Source organism: Harmonia axyridis, chromosome 4 (assembly GCF_914767665.1).
Source record: "Harmonia axyridis chromosome 4, icHarAxyr1.1, whole genome shotgun sequence".
NCBI lineage: Eukaryota > Metazoa > Arthropoda > Insecta > Coleoptera > Coccinellidae > Harmonia > Harmonia axyridis.
In genome coordinates this window covers 40,884,798-40,907,066 of record NC_059504.1, presented here as the reverse complement: position 1 = coordinate 40,907,066, position 22,269 = coordinate 40,884,798, and the positions used below count along the sequence as shown (strand labels likewise).

At 32.8% G+C, this 22,269-nt stretch overlaps 1 protein-coding gene across 1 annotated transcript; it reads right to left on the bottom strand.

The window, feature by feature from the left end:
* Positions 1-300: 300 nt before the first annotated feature.
* LOC123678443 lies at positions 301-21,388 on the bottom strand. Its single transcript, XM_045615471.1, has 2 exons — positions 20,810-21,388; positions 301-583 (listed from the first exon to the last, which is right to left on the bottom strand). The coding sequence occupies exons 1-2, from the start codon at positions 20,980-20,982 to the stop codon at positions 316-318; spliced, it is 441 nt and encodes a 146-aa protein (XP_045471427.1). The 5' UTR covers positions 20,983-21,388; the 3' UTR covers positions 301-315.
* Positions 21,389-22,269: the final 881 nt, after the last annotated feature.

The window sequence follows — 22,269 nt, the reverse complement described above, 5'->3', positions numbered from 1 at the left end:
TTCCTTCCTGAGGCTCATTATGCTATATTTCCTCCGAATGCCGCTCTTCTCTGCACCAGTTTGAAACTTAGCCACACTGCTTTGTAGTCAAAAGAAACATTAATCGTGGATGGTATCACTAAGGTATGATAGTATGATTGCAGCAACAGATAATTTCCTTTTCGCACTTCCGGGCCTAAAGTGACAACTTCACTCCCTTGTGACAGGTACTAAAGTGTCACATTTAATCCCTCCGGGATTAAATATTGACGAAACTCCCGGAACGATTAAATCACAAACAAACGAATTTAAGAGATATTTTATTGAAAAATATAATTAATTAGAATGGTAATTAACGTTAATATTCAAATTAATATTGTGACAGTTCTTCATATTGACCAGTCTTTCCTGGGTTAATGCACCAGGTAACTGACGAGTAACAGATAGGTCCTTTTCATATTGAACTGGTGTTTGTTTCGAAGATCCTGCGGAAACAGGAAGCGAGAATGAGGACTGTGACATAACTATAGTGGACGAATCGGCGACTTGACCAAATATTTTATCTGAAATTTTTTGTTTATTTTTAATAGACGATTCAATATATCTGAACGAATTGGATTGATTTTATGTTGATTGACTCGCTCTGCTCGCCGAAGGGGCTCCGCCCCTTGGACCCCGTCACTATGCCGGTAGATCCTTCACTGGGTATCCCTCTAGAAAATAAAAGATTTTTTTCGGAAACCTTGTATCGTTAGCTGATTCTAGACGATTCACTCGGTATCCTATGCTGATTCTAGGGTAGAATTCTATATGACTTCTTTCCTAGAACATACCATTTCGCCCTTGCTCACATGAAAATATTTGATGCAAATAACTTTCCATGACGACAAATCAAGGGCGGTCCTAGCCTTAAGTTTGAGGGGGTTCGCCGTTAAGGGTTTCGAGTTTTTCTATGGTACCAAATCCCAGATTACACCGATATCGAGCTTAACCTCTCAAAAATATTTATATTTAGATATTTATATGAATATTTATACAGAGTGTTTCAAGTTCGAAGGCCTATTAGACGTTTCTGGAGAACGGGGACGATTTGAAATCTGAAAGTTCAGAATATGACATTGTTCATGATGCTCTATTCAGCTAAAATATTTTAGAAGTTCTGGCACTTCCGGTTATACAAGAATTAAAAAAAAATTCTTCGAAAAAAATATTTTTTTTCATTTTATGTCTCAGATATTATCAAGATTTCCATTCTCAATTACTCTCTGCTGAAATTATTGCGTTAGTTCTCATAGTTTTCAAAATATTAAGAAAAAACCGTAAAAAAGAGAGAATTTCCATAGTCACTATCACGTGAATTATTTTCACTGTGAATATCCTATGCGTATACTCAATTCACTTTCACAAACTAGAATGATGTTGGAATATCGTGCATATCTTGAATTTGAAAAATATCATCACAGGGTGTTTCAAATATTGTGCCAAAAATTGTGAAAAAAATTTGATCATAACTTTTGATTTTCAAATCAGAACCCTATTTTTTTGTGATTTCGTTGAATTCTACGGTAAAAATAAGGGTAGTGTTCAAAAATGATTATTGAATCTAGTAGATTATAATTTGACGATATGAATCCCCGTTATTCAAATAATGAAATTCTGGATCTATTCCATATCCACGGTGAATGCAACTGAATTGTTTCGAGAACTTGTCGAGCATTCAATCAGAAATATCCACATTTACCACCAATTGACGAGAAGATAATTCGGAAGGATGTTTCAAACTTTCTGTTACTCCCTTTTCATCAACACTCTGATTTTTTCCTGAATTCATAAAATGTATGCTACCGCTTTTTCATATGAATAGAATTGGCACACAGGAGTCCTGCATGATTTTATTTCATTTGGTAGGTAGAGGTTTTTTCTTCAAAGTAGGTACTCCATCCAGTATAATGGATATTCATGAAGTATGCAACATCCTTTCAAGAAGATGTGGAAATTTCTGATTTAAAATTTGATGAGTTCTACCAATAATTCTAATGCATTCATCGTGAATATGGAATTAGATATTTACAATACAAGTGCAGAACTTATTGATATTCCTCCAAGAGTTCAAAATGACCGAGTGGTAGAATGAGCCTTCTGTACGAGTTTTAAACATTATGTTCCCGAATTCACTGCCTTTTTATTGAAATTGACGGAAATTTCCATAAATATCTATTAGTGATTTTTGCATTGAAAAATGTTGGTTGGTAGAACAGTTTTCTGTATCACAAATTTGACAAATAATAGATAAATCCGTTCCAGTCTATTTTGTTCCACAAAATGTGCCGGAAAAAACTGATTTGCCACATAATTAGAGAAAAGTATATCCAGAATTTTGTCATTTGAATATCGGAAATTCAATTCGTGAAATCAAATTAGTGAAGCTTTGATAATGAAAATACCTGTCACATGTAAAGTAATTAGATATTTAAATTTCTATGGTCATAGAGTATTATTGCTAGTCTGTCTGGAAACAGATCGAATAAAATTGACCCTACGTAGGTATAACATAAATTCATAAAATCTCAAATAACTCTTGAATTATTGAATTTGAGAGCATAATCACGTTTGGACACTACCCTTATTTTTTACCGTAGAATCCAGCGAAATCACAAAAAAATAGGGTTCTGATTTGAAAATCGAAAGTTATGATCAAATTTTGTTCACAATTTTTGGCACCCTGTGATGATATTTCTCAAATTCAAGATATGCACGATGTTCCAACATCATTTTAGTTTGAGAAAGTGAATTGAAATAGGCACAGGATATTCACAGTAAAAATAATTCAGGTAATTGTGACTAAGGGAATTCTCTCTTTTTCACGGTTTTTCCTTGATATTTTGAAAACTATTAGGACTAACACAATAATTTTAGCAAAGAGTAATTGAGAATGGAAATCTCGATTATATCTGAGACATAAAATGAAAAAAAATTTGTTTTGAAAGAATTTTTTTTAATTCTTATATAACCGGAAGCGCCTGAACTTCGAAAATATTTTAGCTGAACAATGTCATATTCCGAAATTTTAGATTTAGGCGTACAACTTTGCTCCTGCCGTTTTGCAATAGCTGGCTGTAACGGTAAGTGGTAGTCGAAACAAATATATCGTAGATGTCATACAATGAGTTTAGTTATTTGTGAACATAACGCCATCGACATGTTAGTCGATTTGTGTCTGCATCATAAAGTTATTCACGATTAACCATGTCAGCTTGCGAGTCAAATTCTCGTCATTTGAGGGAGGTTTTAATTTTCTACTGAAATATGAATAAATCTGCGGCTGAGGCTCATCGAATGCTCTCAAATACCTATGGTGAGGCCGCTATTAGTGAAAGAACGTGCCGAGAGTGGTTTCAACGCTTCAAGAATGGTGATTTTGATGTCGAAGACCAGCATCGCGGTGGAAGAGAGAAGGTTTTTGAAGATGCAGAATTGGAGGCAATACTTGATCAAGACTCATTTCAAACGCAACAATAATTGACAGGATCATTAGGACTACAAGCCATTTCAAAACGCCCGAAAGTCATAGGAATGATTCAGAAACAAGAAAAGTGGGTGCCGTACGAGTTGAAGCCGGGAGGTGTTTGAACGGAGTTTGTTTGTTTGTGAACAGCTGCTTTCGAGGCAAAGACGGAAGGAATTTCTGCATCGGATTGGGACTGGAGACGAAAAACGGGTTCATTACGATAATCCCAAGCACATAAAATCATGTGGATATCCCGGCCATGCTTCTAAGGTCATGCTCAGTATTTGGTGGGACCAGCTCGGCGTAGTGTATTATGAGTTGTTAAAACCGACTGAAACGATCACAGGCGATCGTTATCGAACGCAATCAATGCGTTTGTGTCGAGCATTGAGAGACAAACCGCCGCAATACGACGAGAGAGTAGATCAATGGATTTTACTGCATGACAATGCTCGACTCCATGTTGCGAAAGTCAAGATATACTTGAAAAAGTTGAAATGGGAATTCCTACCCCACCCGACGTATTCTCCAGACGTTGCTCCCCCGGACTATCACTTCTTTCGATCAATAGCACACAGCCTGGCTGACCAGCACTTCCTATCTTATGAAGAATTAAAAACTTGGATCGATTCGTGGATCGCTTCAAAAGATGACCAGTTTTTTCAATTCGTACGCTGCCCGAAAGATGTGAGAAAGTATAGTGACCAGCGATGGGCAATATTTCGAATCATAAATGTATAACCAGTGTTTTACAATAAAGCCTCAAATTTCGGTAAAAAAATTTGTACGCTTATGTATTTGTTATATTATAATATATTTATTTACTTATCACGGTTTTAGCCATTCAGGTAGAAATTAAAAAAAAAAAAAATAGTAAATCTATTGTTTCATATGAAAAAAAAAGAAGACAATTGGCAAGTATAACACAAAATCTAATTTGGTCTGTGAACCCTTTGAAAACCTTGTAATCACAGCGTCCTCGTCAACATCAATGTCCCTGTATATGTTCAGGAGGACTAAACTGAATCCGATGCCAATATCGAAAAAACCAGAATAACACCATATGAACTACCATTTATTCATTTCGAAAATAAATTTGCCAAATTTTCTGCTCGAATAGCTGTGCGAAAATTATGAGTTTCCATACAGTTTTATAATACGTCATAATCTCAAACAATCTATTAATATGAATTTCCACCAAGTAAAAAACCGATCCCATCAAGAAGATCTGGCATACAGGCAACGTTGCAGATTATTTCGCATCTGACAGACGCATAGACCTAATATATATTAGGTCTATGGACAGACGTTACGTAATACGTATCAAACATGATGGCCGCCGCCATATATAAACAATCGATAAAACCATCGATTTTGACGAAAAAAAGGCATTTTTATTTCAGGGAAAGCTTGAAATGTGATTAATTAATCATTTCTAACGAGAATCCGTTAATAAAATACAAGAAAACTAGCTATTAATGTGGATAACCTCACCTTCATTAGGCCAATTTCACAATTAAAAAAAAAAAAACTAGCTGGATTAAGGAATTTATGACAGCGTATTCGTGATCTAAGACCCAAAATAAGTAAGTCTGCAAAATTTCATCACTTTTGAATCATTATTAAAATTAATTCTATTTAGTAAACATTGTTTTTCTTTTCAGAAGATGGATTATTTTCGTTTGGATGGATAATTATACAGGATATTTATTTGTCGAATATCAATTAGAAGTATCTAGAGATGTTGGGCCAATTCAAGTCTGACAATTGAGATTAAAGCTTCAAATTATTAACTAATTTGTAAAGAAATACACAATATTTGATCAACAATTATATAGGGTGTATATATATTTGAAGTAGTAATTAGACATTTTGAAATCTGAAATTCTCATTTCTCTAGAAATGGCAATTTCTTTCTTCTTTAAAAAATTTGGGAAAATGCATAATCAAAATGTGAGTTATTATCAGTCAATAGAAATACTACCTGAAAAAGAAACTGCATTCAATGTTTATTTTCAGTTTTGACAAATATTGAATTTACATAATCATTCGATAAGATCTATGAAAAGACCTACAGTGAAATTTTATTTTAGGAATATTCAGTATAGCTATAATAAACTGAAAAGGGGCAGAATGAATAGATCTACCTTTCAAAAACCCATGGCTAATGTTGCCTTACAAGCAATCGTAATAATATCATATTTTGGTGTAACATCTTTGAGAAATCAGGTTATAAGAATTCCCTCATTTCGGTTCATCAATACTTTTTTCAGTTGAGCAACAAATTATTCTTCTATTTCATAATTTATTAAGAAATACAATATTCGATCAACAATTATATAGGGTGTATATATTTAGAATACAAGGAAGTACACCTTTTGGAATCTAAAAATTTGGTTAATAGTAGGTTATTATGATTATTATGATTTTGTGGGTTCTGGTGAATGATCAAAGGGATACAGGTAACAATTTCATTAATACCAGTCAAGATATAGTTATCATAGACAAGGGATGATATAGAAATTTCACTAGATAATTCTGATTCAGTGGAGGACAGCTGAATTAAAGCTTAATCGTGATGGTTCGTAACGTTATAGAGCAAGCTTGTAGCTCTGGGTTTTACTCAGAAGTAAATTGAACAGGACAATATATATAGTAAATGAAATTTTGACAGATATTAGTTAAAAAAGATCAATAATTGAGCATTGTATTTACATAAAATCAAAAAATAACTTGCTAACTGTTGTTCCATTGTACGTGGATGACTTTTTTGTTTTAACAAATGTTAATTCTGAATGAATATATCTGATAGAAAATTTAAGTGATAATTTTATCATAAAGAATTTAGGGAAAGCTAAAAATGTTTAGGGATGAATATCACTAGAAATTATGAAAAAGGTAGTATAGTAATTGTTTATATTCTTCAAATATGTATTGCAATAATTCAATTGTAGACATATGAAAACTCCTTTGAAAACTTAATTGAAATTTGATTCAACAAAAGAGAGTTGTAATGATGAACCATATAAGAAATTAATAGGTTTATTAACATCTTTAGCAGTACTAACTAATCCTGATAAAGCATACTCTGTTAATCTCTTGAGTCAATTTAATAATTATCTCATTATTGAACACTGAAAAAGTGCAAAATTCATTTCAAGATGCAAGTAAAAAAAGATCATTGTTCAAGTTTTACTTCAGTCAGAAGATGTGTTCAGTATTTGAAATGACTGCCACTATTCCTATAACGATTGAAAACTTTAGTGAAATAGGTAACTACATGTTTATACGAGTTTAATCATTCATTCATGAAATGGAAAGTTTTAAAGAATAGTTACTTTTTAAAGTATTTTATACCTACATTGAATTGCTGGAAAAGTGATACCAATTTCAAAAGTAACTGCCATGTTGGAATTCTTCATATACTGAATGATCCTTTAAATTTTATTTCTGTCGTAACATTTTGACTAGTATTTCAACTGATTTTTTATATGTATATCCTAGTATATATAGTTGAAATTATTCTTATTGAAGATTTCACAACGATTTGACTTATTCATTATAAATTCAACAGCACTGCACTCAAATTCTTCAAAAACGGATTGATCATTTATATTTTTGCACTCTTCTGTCGTAAAAGTGTATATTTAAGATATTCCAAAAACACATGGAAATTTTTGAATGTCATCTGACTAACTTGGCTCTTTTTCCAGTAATAAAGCCAATTGTGAATTATCTATAAGGAGTTTTTCTATCTGTTTAATACATGATCAGATGAAGCTTCTGTTCTCTTTTGTAGTTCCATCTTCTGTCGCAATAGATTCAAATTCTCACGAAAGAGAATGTAGTTTTATAGTTTGTGGAAAATAAACGAAAAATTCCTGAAATAAAGTAACATTCATCCAATTGAATTATACAAACACTTAAAACAAACCTGAACTGAAAATGCATTCGATGATATCAATGTTCATTTCCAAATTTTGACAAACGAATTTTCGATTCGCCGAAGACTTTGCATTTTATCTGTCGGCATTTATTTAAATATTGAATAACAATTTTGGAAACTGCAAACTTTTTCAAGAACTTTCATATATCGAAATGGAATATTTATTATTAACATGACACTGACAGCCAAATTGTCCACAGATACCACAGAAATATGGGACTTGAAATGTCAAAATGATCCGAAACACCCCGTATACTCGAAAACCGCGGGGAGAATCGAAGGTTTGGGATTTTTCCCGGGATCACCAGACGATTTTGAGGGGGGTCTTATTCTTGTCATTTTTGCTCTAGATGGTCCCGTTTGGGCTGTGATTTTACGTTTAAAGTTTGACGTATATGTGCAAGCGGTTTTATATATACTTAGACTCGCTCTGCTCGCCGAAGGGGCTCCGCCCCTTGGACCCCGTCACTATGCCGGTAGATCCTTCACTGGGTATCCCTCTAGAAAATAAAAGATTTTTTTCGGAAACCTTGTATCGTTAGCTGATTTTAGACGATTCACTCGGTATCCTATGCTGATTCTAGGGTAGAATTCTATATGACTTTTTTCCTAGAACATACCATTTCGCCCTTGCTCACATGAAAATATTTGATGCAAATAACTTTCCATGACGACAAATCAAGGGCGGTCCTAGCCTTAAGTTTGAGGGGGTTCGCCGTTAAGGGTTTCGAGTTTTTCTATGGTACCAAATCCCAGATTACACCGATATCGAGCTTAACCTCTCAAAAATATTTATATTTAGATATTTATATGAATATTTATACAGGGTGTTTCAAGTTCGAAGGCCTATTAGACGTTTCTGAAGAACGGGGCCGATTTGAAATCTGAAAATTCAGAATATGACATTGTTCATGATGCCCTATTCAGCTAAAATATTTTAGAAGTTCTGGCACTTCCGGTTATACAAGAATTAAAAAAAAATTCTTCGAAAAAAATATTTGTTTTCATTTTATGTTTCAGATATTATCAAGATTTCCATTCTCAAATACTCTTTGCTAAAATTATTGCGTTAATTCTCATAGTTTTCAAAATATTAAGAAAAAAACGTAAAAAAGAGACAATTTCCATAGTCACTATCACGTGAATTATTTTCACTGTGAATATCGTATGCGTGTACTCAATTCATTTTCACAAACTAGAATGATGTTGGAATATCGTGCATATCTTGAATTTGAAAAATATCATCACAGGGTGTTTCAAATATTGTGCTAAAAATTGTGAACAAAATTTGATCATAACTTTCGATTTTCAAAACAGAACCCTATTTTTTTGTGATTTCGTTGAATTCTACGGTAAAAATAAGGGTAGTGTTCAAACATGATTATGCTCTCAAATTCAATAATTCAAGAGTTATTCCAGATTTTATGAATTTATGTTATACGTAGGGTCAATTTCATTCAATCTGTTTCTAGAGTGCGTTTCAAATATTCAATTATTTCAAAGTGACAGGTGTACTCATTATTGAATCTAGTAGATTATAATTTGACGATATGAATCCCCGTTATTCAAATAATGAAATTCTGGATCTATTCCATATCCACGGTGAATGTAACAGAATTGTTTCGAGAACTTGTCGAGCATTCAATCAGAAATATCCACATTTATCACCAATTGACGAGAAGATAATTCGGAAGGATGTTTCAAACTTTCTGTTACTCCCTTTTCATCACCACGCTGATTTTTTCCTGAATTCATAAAATGTATTCTACCGCTTTTTCATATCAATAGAATTGGCACACAGGAGTCCTGCATGATTTTATTTCATTTGGTAGGTAGAGGTTTTTTTCTTCTAGGTAGGTACTCCATCCAGTATAATGGATATTCATGAAGTATGCAACATCCTTTCAAGAAGATGAGGAAATTTCTGATTTAAAATTTGATGAGTTCTACCAATAATTCTAATGCATTCATCGTGAATATGGAATAAGATATTTATAATACAAGTGCAGAACTTATTGTTATTCTTCCAAGAGTTCAAAATGACCGAGTGGTAGAATGAGCCTTCTGTACGAGTTTTAAACATTATGTTCCCGAATTCACTGCCTTTTTATTGAAATTGACGGAAATTTCCATAAATATCTATTAGTGATTTTTGCATTGAAAAATGTTGGTTGGTAGAACAGTTTTCTGTATCACAAATTTGACAAATAATATATAAATCCGTTCCAGTCTATTTTGTTCCACAAAATGTGCCGGAAAGAACTGATTTGCCACATAATTAGAGAAAAGTATATCCAGAATTTTGTCATTTGAATATCGGAAATACAATTCGTGAAATCAAATTAGTGAAGCTTTGATAATGAAAATACCTGTCACATGTAAAGTAATTAGATATTTAAATTTCTATGGTCATAGAGTATTATTGCTAGTCTGTCTGGAAACAGATCGAATAAAATTGACCCTACGTATAACATAAATTCATAAAATCTCAAATAACTCTTGAATTATTGAATTTGAGAGCATAATCACGTTTGGACACTACCCTTATTTTTTACCGTAGAATCCAGCGAAATCACAAAAAAATAGGGTTCTGATTTGAAAATCGAAAGTTATGATCAAATTTTGTTTACAATTTTTGGCACCCTGTGATGATATTTCTCAAATTCAAGATATGCACGATGTTCCAACATCATTTTAGTTTGAGAAAGTGAATTGACATAGGCATAGGATATTCACAGTAAAAATAATTCAGGTAATTGTGACTAAGGAAATTCTCTCTTTTTTACGGTTTTTCCTTGATATTTTGAAAACTATGAGGACTAACACAATAATTTTAGCAAAGAGTAATTGAGAATGGAAATCTCGATAATATCTGAGACATAAAATGAAAAAAAAAATTTTTTTAATTCTTATATAACCGGAAGCGCCTGAACTTCGAAAATATTTTAGCTGAACAATGTCATATTCCGAAATATTAGATTTAGGCCTACAACTTTGCTCCTGCCGTTGGGCAATAGCTGGCTGTAACGGTAAGTGATAGTCGAAATAAATATATCGTAGATGTCATACAATAAGTTTAGTTATTTGTGAACATAACGCCATCGACATGTTAGTCGATTTGTGTCTGCATCATAAAGTTATTCACGATTATCCATGTCAGCTTACGAGTCAAATTCTCGTCATTTGAGGGAGGTTTTAATTTTCTACTGAAATATGAATAAATCTGCGGCTGAGGCTCATCGAATGCTCTCAAATACCTATGGTGAGGCCGCTATTAGTGAAAGAACGTGCCGAGAGTGGTTTCAACGCTTCAAGAATGGTGATTTTGATGTCGAAGACCAGCATCGCGGTGGAAGAGAGAAGGTTTTTGAAGATGCAGAATTGGAGGCAATACTTGATCAAGACTCATTTCAAACGCAACAATAATTGACAGGATCATTAAGCCTACAAGCCATTTCAAAATGCCTGAAAGTCATAGGAATGATTCAGAAACAAGAAAAGTGGGTGCCGTACGAGTTGAAGCCGGGAGGTGTTTGAACGGAGTTTGTTTGTTTGTGAACAGCTGCTTTCGAGGCAAAGACGGAAGGAATTTCTGCATCGGATTGGGACTGGAGACGAAAAACGGGTTCATTACGATAGTCCCAAGCACATAAGATCATGTGGATATCCCGGCCATGCTTCCACGTCGACGGCTAAACCGAATATTCTCGGTTCTAAGGTCATGCTCAGTATTTGGTGGGGCCAGCTCGGTGTAGTGTATTATGAGTTGTTAAAACCGACTGAAACGATCACAGGCGATCGTTATCGAACGCAATCAATGCGTTTGTGTTGAGCATTGAGAGACAAACCGCCGCAATACGACGAGAGAGTAGATGAATGGATTCTATTGCATGACAATGCTCGACTCCATGTTGCGAAAGTCAAGATATACTTGAAAGAGTTAAAATGGGAATTCCTACCCCACCTGACGTATTCTCCAGACGTTGCTTCCTCGGATTATCACTTGTTTCGATCAATAGCACACAGCCTGGCTGACCAGCACTTCCTATCTTATGAAGAATTAAAAACTTGGATCGCTTCAAAAGATGACCAGTTTTTTCAATTCGTACGCTGCCCGAAAGATGTGAGAAAGTATAGTGACCAGCGATGGGCAATATTTCGAATCATAAATGTATAACCAGTGTTTTACAATAAAGCCTCAAATTTCGGTAAAAAAATGTGTACGCTTATGTATTTGTTATATTATAATATATTTATTTACTTATCACGGTTTTAGCCATTCAGGTAGAAATTAAAAAAAAAAATAGTAAATCTATTGTTTCATTAAAAAAAAAAGAAGACAATTGGCAAGTATAACACAAAATCTAATTTGGTCTGTGAACCCCTTGAAAACCTTGTAATCACAGCGTCCTCGTCATCATCAATGTCCCTGTATATGTTCAGGAGGACTATACTGAATTCGATGTCAATATCGAAAAAACCAGAATAACACCATATGAACTACCATTTATTCATTTCGAAAATAAACTTGCCGAATTTTCTGCTCGAATAGCTGTGCGAAAATTATGAGTTTCCATACAGTTTTATAATACGTCATAATCTCAAACAATCTATTAATATGAATTTCCACCAAGTAAAAAACCGATCCCATCAAGAAGATCTGGCATACAGGCAACGTTGCAGATTATTTCGCATCTGACCAGCGTTGCCGTTCGTACGATAATTATCGTTTTGTACGATAATTTGCTGATCGGTACTATGTACGATACCGCATGTACGATAATAGCGTTTTGTACGATCATTTCAGTGTACCTATCATTTGAGTTGAAATTTCCATAGATACTAAAAATATAATGAAACTGAGTATGGCCAGATTTAGTAGAAATTTTCTTTTTTAGTAGATTTTTCGCATTTTCATGAAGTTTTTAGTAGGAAGAAATCATTTGGTAGATTTTAGTAGTTTTAAAAAATCTAACCGAAACGGTTGGGAAAGTCTAGACTTTAGAATGTTCCGATGAATCAATTCATAGTTCATTGGGGTTCTACGTTCTACGTGGATCTAGAAGAACGAACCTACTTAAACATAATAAAATCATAAAATTTCTTTTCTGGCTGTCGGTTGAAAATAAATACAAAGAATCATGGAATATCCGAAGGGTAGGTGCCTCATTAAAAACAGATGGTGTTCAAACTTCAGTTGAAAATATACCATTATCTCATATTTGGTATTCTATTTAGTGAAAAAAAATTGTTTGTAACAGGTATTTCATTGACATATTTGAGTGGCTGAATATTTCAGATTTGAATATATTCATTTCACACAACAAAATCGTTTTTTTGATGACCCTTATTTCATAGAGAATTTTTACGAAGATATTTCTTCGTATTTCCAATCAATTCAAGTATTTAGATTCATATTATTTTATAATATGTGGATATGGGAGCAAATGTTCAATTGTTGAAAGCACATAACAAAGACCATCAAAAATATACTGCTATTTCAATTGAAAAGGGCGTATCTGCAAAAAAGCACACTAGAGATATTTAATTGAATTAATATGAAAAAGAAATACATGACATTGCATGTTAAATAAATTCATTAATTTTAATTCAGAAAGACTATTGAAGTCAAATATAATTATCAAAATAAATTTGTTACTTGAAATCGTACTTACAAACTTCAACCCTAAGTATATGTATAAGTATCATTAAATAATAGGATCCTTGAATTATTTCCGAAAAATTTTTCATTTTTTTTATTATTATTTTTCATTAGTATTTCAGATTCAATTTCGAAACGTATCTAGTACCTCGAACACCCATATTCAAAGAATTTTGTATTTGGGTATTGTTTATTCGGTTTCCTTTACATCTTTGTCGACGATTGCATGTTTTTTGCAATATTCTAAGTTATTTGGGAAAAGAACTTGTATGAAAATGAGTAATTTTAAAAAAAAAAAAAACACAAAAATAACAGAAACAATTTTCACGATGTTATAAGTAAAATTCGATCCATTCTTTCACGATTTCCTTAAAAAATTTCTTGTTTTATTTTCGAATCTGTACGCATCTCTACTATCTATCCTATTCATAAAGTAAAATTTAACCATAAGAGACATTAGAATAAGGTGTATTCTGAATAAAGTGAAAATACCGACAATCTGTGAATAGGAAAATACAGGTTCTCTGATCTTGTCTGATAATTAATTAATTATTCATTAACCGTTTTGTCTAAATAAAAAATATATTACTTAATCGATACATTGCTTGTTTTTTCATCCTTTTCCACAAATTGTCATATTCTCGCAAAAATTTCCTTTATTTCGAATGTGTACGATAAAAATCAGTGGGATACGATAATATGTACGATAAAATACGATGATTTTAAACACGCGGTACGATATTTTAGGCTTGTCGACCTGGCAACGCTGCATCTGACAGACTTTACGTATTAAACATGATGGCCGCCGCCATATATAAACAATGGATAAAACCATCGATTTTGACGAAAAAAAGGCATTTTTATTTCAGGGAAAGCTTGAAATGTGATTAATTAATCATTTCCTACGAGAATCAGTTAATAAAATACAAGAAAACTAGCTATTAATGTGGATAACCTCACCTTCATTAGGCCAATTTCCCAAATAAAAAAAAAAACTAGCTGGATTAAGGAATTTATGAAAGGGGATTCGTGATCTAAGATCCAAAATAAGTAAGTCTGCAAAATTTCATCACTTTTGAATCATTATTAAAATTAATTCTATATAGTAAACATTGTTTTTCTTTTCAGAATATGGATTATTTTCGTTTGGATGAATAATTATACAGGATATTTATTTGTCGAATATCAATTAGAAGTATCTAGAGATGTTGGGCCAATTCAAGTCTGAAAATTGAGATTAAAGCTTCAAATTATTAACTAATTTGTAAAGAAATACACAATATTTGATCAACAATTATATAGGGTGTATATATATTTGAAGTAGTAATTAGACATTTTGAAATCTGAAATTCTCATTTCTCTAGAAATGGCAATTCCTTTCTTCTTTGAAAAATTTGGGAAAAATGCATAATCAAAATGTGAGAGTTATTATCAGTCAATAGAAATACTACCTGAAAAAGAAACTGCATTCAATGTTTATTTTCAGTTTTGACAAATATTGAATTTACATAATCATTCGATAAGATCTATGAAAAGACCTACAGTGAAATTTTGTTTTAGGAATATTCAGTATAGCTATAATAAACTAAAAAGGGGCAGAATGAATAGATCTACCTTTCAAAAACCCATGGCTAATGTTGCCTTACAAGCAATCGTAATCATATCAGTAACATCTTTGAGAAATCAGGTTATTAGAAGTCCCTCATTTCCGAGGTTCATCAATACTTTTTTCAGTTGAGCAACAAATTATTCTTCTATTTCATAATTTATTGAGAAATACAAGGAAGGACACCTTTTGAAATCTAAAAATTTGGTTAATAGTAGGTTATTTTCCATAATTTATAATATTGAAAGACCAATTGGACATTCCTGAAGAACTAAGGCGTTTTTAAAGTCTGAAAATTGTATCGATGAATTTTGCATACTTTTCTGTTCCATATTTCTTGAAGGTATATGGACAAAAATGATTTTTGTGGGTTCTGGTGAATGATCAAAGGGATACAGGTAACAATTTCATTAATACCAGTCGAGATGTAGTTATCATTGATAAGAGATGATATAGAAATTTCACTAGATAATTCTGATTCAGTGGAGGACAGCTGAATTAAAGCTTAATCGTGATGGTTCGTTACGTTATAGAGCAAGCTTGTAGCTCTGGGTTTCACTCAGAAGTAAATTGAACAGGGAAATATATATAGTAAATGAAATTTTGAGAGATATTAGTTAAAAAAGATCAACAATTGAGCATTGTATTCACATAAAATCAAAAAATAACATGCTAACTGTTGTTGCATTGTACGTGGTTGACTTTTTTGTTTTAACAAATGTTAATTCTGAATGAATATATCTGATAGAATATTTAAGTGATAATTTCATCATAAAGAATTCAGGGAAAGCTAAAAATGTTTAGGGATGAATATCACTAGAAATTATGAAAAAGGTAGTATAGTAATTGTTTATATTCTTCAAGTATGTATTGCAATAATTCAGCATGTCTAATTGTAAACATATGAAAACTCCTTTGAAAACTTAATTGAAATTTGATTCAACAAAAGAGAGTTGTAATGATGAACCATATAAGAAATTAATAGGTTTATTAACGTCTTTAGCAGTATTAACTAATCCTGATAAAGCATACTCTGTTAATCTCTTGAGTCAATTTAATAATTATCTCATTATTGAACACTGAAAAAGTGCAAAATTCATTTCAAGATGCAAGTATAAAGTATTTTATACCTACATTGAATTGCTGGAAAATTTATACCAATTTCGAAAGTAACTGCCATGTCAAAATTCTTCATATACTGAATGATCCTTCAAATTTTATTTCTGTTGTAACATTTTGACTAGTAATTCAAGTGAAAAATTTGAACTGATTTTATATATGTATATAGTATAGCTATAAATGAACAACCTGAAAAGAGACAGAATGAATAGACTTGCCTTTCGAATACCCATGGCTTATGTTACCTCATAAGCAAATTTAATATCTAGGTAGAACCTTTTTGAGAAATCAGGTTATAAGTTTGAGAGTCTCTTAATTTCCAAGGTTTCAGTTGAACGACAAATAATATTATGATAATATAACAGGGTATATATGGTTGAAATTATTCGTATGAAAGATTTCACAACGATTTGATTTCTTCATTAAAAATTCAACAGCACTGCACTCAAATTCTTCAAAAACTGATAGGTAACTTACATTTTTGCACTCTTCAGTCGTAAAAGTGTATATCTTAGATATTCCAAAAACACATGGAAATTTTTGAATGTCATCTGACTAACTTGGCTCTTTTTCCAGTAATAAAGCCAATTGTGAATTATCTATAAGGAGTTTTTCTATCTGTTTAATACATGATCAGATGAAGCTTCTGTTCTCTTTTGTAGTTCCATCTTCTGTCGCAATAGATTCAAATTCTCACGAAAGAGAATGTAGTTTTATAGTTTGTGGAAAATAAACGAAAAATTCCTGAAATAAAGTAACATTCATATCCAATTGAATGATACAAACACTTAAAACAAACCTGAATTGAGGAAAATGCATTCGATGATATCAATGTTCATTTCCAAATTTTGACAAATATCTATCGAATTTTCGATTCGCCGAAAACTTTGCATTTTATCTGTCGGCATTTATTTAAATATTGAATAACAATTTTGGAAACTGCAAACTTTTTCAAGAACTTTCATATATCGAAATGGAATATTTATTATTAACATGACACTGACAGCCAAATTGTCCACAGATACCACAGAAATATGGGACTTGAAATGTCAAAATGATCCGAAACACCCCGTATACTCGAAAACCGCGGGGAGAATCGAGGGTTTGGGATTTTTCCCGGGATCTCCAGACGATTTTGAGGGGGGTCTTATTCTTGTCATTTTTGCTCTAGATGGTCCCGTTTGGGCTGTGATTTTACGTTTAAAGTTTGACGTATATGTGCAAGCGGTTTTATATATACTTAGATTCGGCTTCAGTAACTTGTGGTGTTTATGCTTGATTTGTGTGTAAGAAAATACGTATGATTTTTACTGTTTAATATATATTAACACAAACACTGTATAAAATTATAATATTAATAACTTGTGAATACTTGAATATGTATGATTGTTGAGTTACTGATTGCCGGTGTGTTAAGTGATTGAATACTGAGTTATAACTGGTGAATGGTTGATTGTCACTGTGAATGTTGAATAATTGGAAGCCCTCTCTGGTGGTGGGGCAATGGTGGGAGAAAGCATCGAAGCAGGATTCTTCTTCTTCCTCTGTAAGCCTTAACATCGCGGCCACCTTGAAAGGTTGACTTTCAATAAAGGATTTTCATGACCTTCCTATTGTCAGGCGACAGGTAATGACTTGATTCTTGTTGATATTAAACCTCCATTGGTAGGGGACTGCACTTGAAAACATCACTGATGATGCTTACGACACGTACAATATTGTCCACTCCTGGATGAAGATCCGCGATTCTTCCCAAACGCCATTGATGTTGTGCAATCTGCTTGGGTCTTTGATATCTTCAAAGGTGTATAGAGAATTTCTGTGAATTCCCGTTGTTGTGCAGCCATCAATGAGTCACCCACAAGGAAATGTTTAGGTGTAAGGGGGATAGGTCATTAGGATCGGAAGACAATGAGGTAATAGGACGTGAGTTGAGCATAGTTTCAATCTGACAAATAACTGTATATAAACCGTCAAAAGTGAGATGAGCGTTTTTAACAAATCGAAACTAAAAGATAGTTTGCAAAGTTTTCAATTTTTTGTTGAAATCATATTTCCAACAAGTTCAATATGAACAACCTCAGTTATGAAATAACAAATATATGATATGAGTTTACCGATTTCTTGATCTTAATTGAACAGCTTTAATACTAATGGGATCTGCAAAGTCAATACCAACAATAGAAAATTGACCTTACGGAATGAGCCTTGAAGTAATATAGTTTTGCAAAAGATTATTTTCTGAATCGACAATTGTGAAATTATGTGATTTTTTGAATTTCCGCTATATGATTACCGACGAGTGTTCTCTTTAGAGAACGGATATTCAATGTTTCAGTACAAATCTTAAAATAAATTTAATTGGACTCCGAATTAATCCTAATGGGTTTATAATATCATTATGTTTATCGAATATGAGAAGATTTTCTGATTTTGAAATTTCGATGAGTTTTTTCTTGTCTTGTACTTTCAAGTTTCCAAAAATTTGGATGTTTTTCATTATTGTTAATATTTATATTACAAAGGACGGGTGAATTCAAATGCCTTTCGTTATTGATTGAGCCTGAAACGATCCAACCTAGTTTGGTATTCTGTAATGTGGGGCAATTATGATTGTTTTTAATTTGTCCAGGGATAAGGACATCGAAGAATATACTAGCACCCAACAATACATCAATAGAACCGGATTTGTTAAAGGAATCGTCAGCTAGGGTAATGTTGTCTGGCAGATTTAAATTTGAAATGTCGAAAGAATTTTGAGGCATACGATTTGTAATTTTATTAACAACTAAAAATGTGTCTTTAGTTTGATATTTTCGATCATTTGAAATAAATGACGTCTCCAATCTCCCTTGAATATAACTTGCGGAACCATTAACACCTATAACTGGGAGATTGATTTTAGAAACTTTGAGATTAAGTTTTTTGGCTAAAGATGAAGATATAAAATTGCTTTGTGACCCAGTATCTAGAATTGCTCTACATGGTATTAATTTTCCCTTTGAGTCACAAATATTGATTTTAGCTGTTGGTAATATTACCTGAGAACTTTCTGAGAATAGAGAATTAGTCGGCTTATTTTCTAGTATCGAAGTGAAAGTCGAATTTGATTGATGGGTTTTTGGATTATCGTTTTCTTCTACCTGAGTAGGTACTGAATAATTACTAGATGCGTGATTTACCGAGAAATTTGGACTTTTAGTATCGCTTTTAGTGTTGTTATGGAGTAACGTATTGTGCCTTTTCTTACAAATTCGGCAATTAGAAAGTGATTTGCATTTTGATTGCGAGTGATTATCCCTTAAGCAATTGGTGCAAAGCTTGGTTCTCTTAACTTCTTCTAATCTTTCGTTTGTAGACATTTCTAAGAATTTATGACATTTAAAATTCAAATGATTTTCTTTACAAAATGAACATGTTTGTTTTTGTTTTGGTGAATTTGAATTTATTTTATATTCTCGATAGGGATTAGTTGAAGTCGGGGTTGAAGTTTTGTTTTCTATTGTTTCCAAAAGTTGACATCTTTTAGACAGGAAATCAGTCAACTCTGATAATGTGGGAAGTGTTTTATTATCTAAATTTGCGTTTACGAATTCTTCCCATTCTCTTTTGGTGATTGAATCCAATTTTGATGATAATATATGTACTAAAAGAGTATCCCAGCTTTCAATGGGTTGATTTAGAGCTTTTAATGATCGTATATTTTTATTGAAATTATCTAGAAGTTTTCTCAAATGAAAGTATGCTTCGTTTTTGACAGGAGGTAGTTCAAATATTGATTTTACGTGTGTATGGATGATTAATCTTTTGTTTTCATACCTTTCTTTCAATAGTGACCATGCTATATTATAATTATCTGAGGTGATTTCTATTGATCGTATTAACTCTGCAGCTTCCGATTTCAAACATGATTTTAAGTAATAGAATTTTTGAACATCAGAAAGTTGAGAGTTTGAATTTATTAATGAATCGAAGGTATCGTGAAAAGTTAACCATTGCGTATAAGAACCCTGGAAATCGGGTAAGGTTAAATGAGGCAGTTGTATTGAACTTATTGGATTGTTCGAATGAACAGATCCGTTTTCTGAAGGGCAAGTTTTTATAGAATTTTTGGAAATTAATTCGAGTGCCTGAGCTTCTAAGTCAAAATACGTTTCTTCGAAATATGCTCGCTCGTCATCATCTATCTTCCCGGTTTCTAACTCGATGTTGCCTTGAATATGATCGAAATTGTCATAAAGCGTTCTCAGTTTTTCTAATCGACTATTGATTTGGTGAATGTCCGCTTTACAACTTCCATCCGACAGATTAGATAGAAAATTGCTAAATCGAGTTAGTTGCCCTTTGATTTGTCCTCTTTTGAGTTTCAATGCTTCAACCATTTTGATTTAGTTATATATGTATTTTGTCAGATTGAAAATACTCAAAAATAGGGAATTGATGTGGATAATAATATATAGAAGGATAGTGAATGACTTACTGTGTTTTTCTGCTGTTTCACTGATTCTTGTGAATTTGGCTATCGAAGGACCATGAACGTGTATGTGGGCCTTCTTGTTTGATGTTATATTCAATCACTTGTTTCTTGATTAGTATTTTCACTGATTCGTTGTGAATTTGGCTGTCGAAGGACCATGAACAGTTGGATAGATTGATTGCTTGCTTGCTTGATTCGGCTCCAGTAACTTGTGGTGTTTATGCTTGATTTGTTTGTAAGAAAATACGTGTGATTTTTACTGTTTAATATATATTAACACAAACACTGTATAAAATTATAATATTAATAACTTGTGAATACTTGAATATATAATGATTGTTGAGTTACTGATTGCCGGTGTGTTAAGTGATTGAATACTGAATATAACTGGTGAATGGTTGATTGTCACTGTGAATGTTGAATAATTGGAAGCCCTCTCTGGTGGTGGGGCAATGGTGGGAGAAAGCATCGAAGCAGGATTCTTCTTCTTCCTCTGTAAGCCTTAACAATATCCCTCGGCCACGTTGGAGGATTTCCATCCTCCATGTCTCTTCAGCACGTCTATTGTTGCTCCCGAATCAGCTAACAAAGACGCAGATGTGCGTCTAAAACAATGTCCCGTATAAGACGTCGCATTTTCTAATTTCAAGAAAGCTGCTATTTGCCGTGGAAATGTACCAAACATGTTTTTTCCTACTACTCGCGTAGTACATTCTTTGTTGATGTATTGAACAAAAAATTTTGAATGAGGTGTCCCTGTCTTTCGCAATGTCACATATTTTCGAAATATCGCCACAAAACTGATGGCACTGTTTTCTGAATTTTTGATCACAAAATTTCGGTCAATTTTATTTTTGGTGTTTCTTATCGCAATTAGGAAGGAATCGCCCAAATCTCTCACATCGTCGATTTCTAAATCAACCAACTCTTTTCCACGACAAGCTCCCGCAACGCCCAAAATAAGTGCAACCTACAAAAAAATTGATTTCTTAAAATTTCTGAATATAAACAAATTTCCAAATTTACCTTAAGCATTAAATATTTATCATCCGGAGCCTCCCGTAAGAACTGATCTACCTGCTCAGACGTGAAAGTTCTTGACTTCTTTGGCTTAAATCCCTCATTTCTTCTCTTCAAAAAAGCTAATAATTTTGGAAATTTACTTATATCAATATCTTCTCTAATGTTAATAACCGATTTCAGCATTGAGTAATGTGCCCAGAGAGTTGAGGCACAAACCGCTTTTGATTTATCATTGAAGTAGACTAACAGCGCATTTTCAGTAGGTTGTCTCACATTTTTTAAGCGGCACCACTTTTTAAAAGCATCGTACTGCTGCTCGTACAGTTTTCTAGATTTCGGTGGTAACAATTCTTCACCTACTTCGGCTGCTCTTTTATCAATATCAGATACACCTTCTCCACTCATGATACCAATAATTATCAATAACAATGTTTCTTTACAATGACACTAGTAATGACAATGTTTCTGAATTATAATTGTCACAACGCAATGTTACTATGGTAACTTATTTTAAAGACAGTTTATTAAATGAGTTGAAGAGAGAAAAAACTGATTGAAATTATTGAAATAATTAATAAAATCATACCGGAAGTACGAAAAGTATCGTATATACCTTGCGACTGAAGTACATTTAATCCTTCAGGTAAATTATGAACTTTACCTTCAGGATTAAATGTACTACTTCAGTCCCGCGGTATATAATATACTATTTCTAAACCATAGATCAGCGACCTGATTCAGAGCAACGTGCTGCAGAACAGTATTGTAGAGCTTGTAATCTGAAGCACCTTGCGACTCTGTATGTTAGTACATCTCGATTGACTAGTTCTTCGGTCCACAGGCAACACCTCGACTCTAGTAAAATTAATGTGACGTCAATTTTCAAAAATGGATAAACTATCATACAGAAATACCTCTGTCAAATTCGCTAGTGATTTCTCTGGATCCA

What these genes read in the sequence shown, in the direction of transcription:
- LOC123678443 (XM_045615471.1), bottom strand. Translation starts at nt 20,982, where the DNA reads ATGTTTGGTACATTTCCACGGCAAATAGCAGCTTTCTTGAAATTAGAA. An exon ending in TCCTCCAACGTGGCCGAGGG is followed by an intron (nt 584 to 20,809) that starts ATATTGTTAAGG and finishes CAATTCGTTCAG; the next exon opens with ATATATTGAATCGTCTATTA.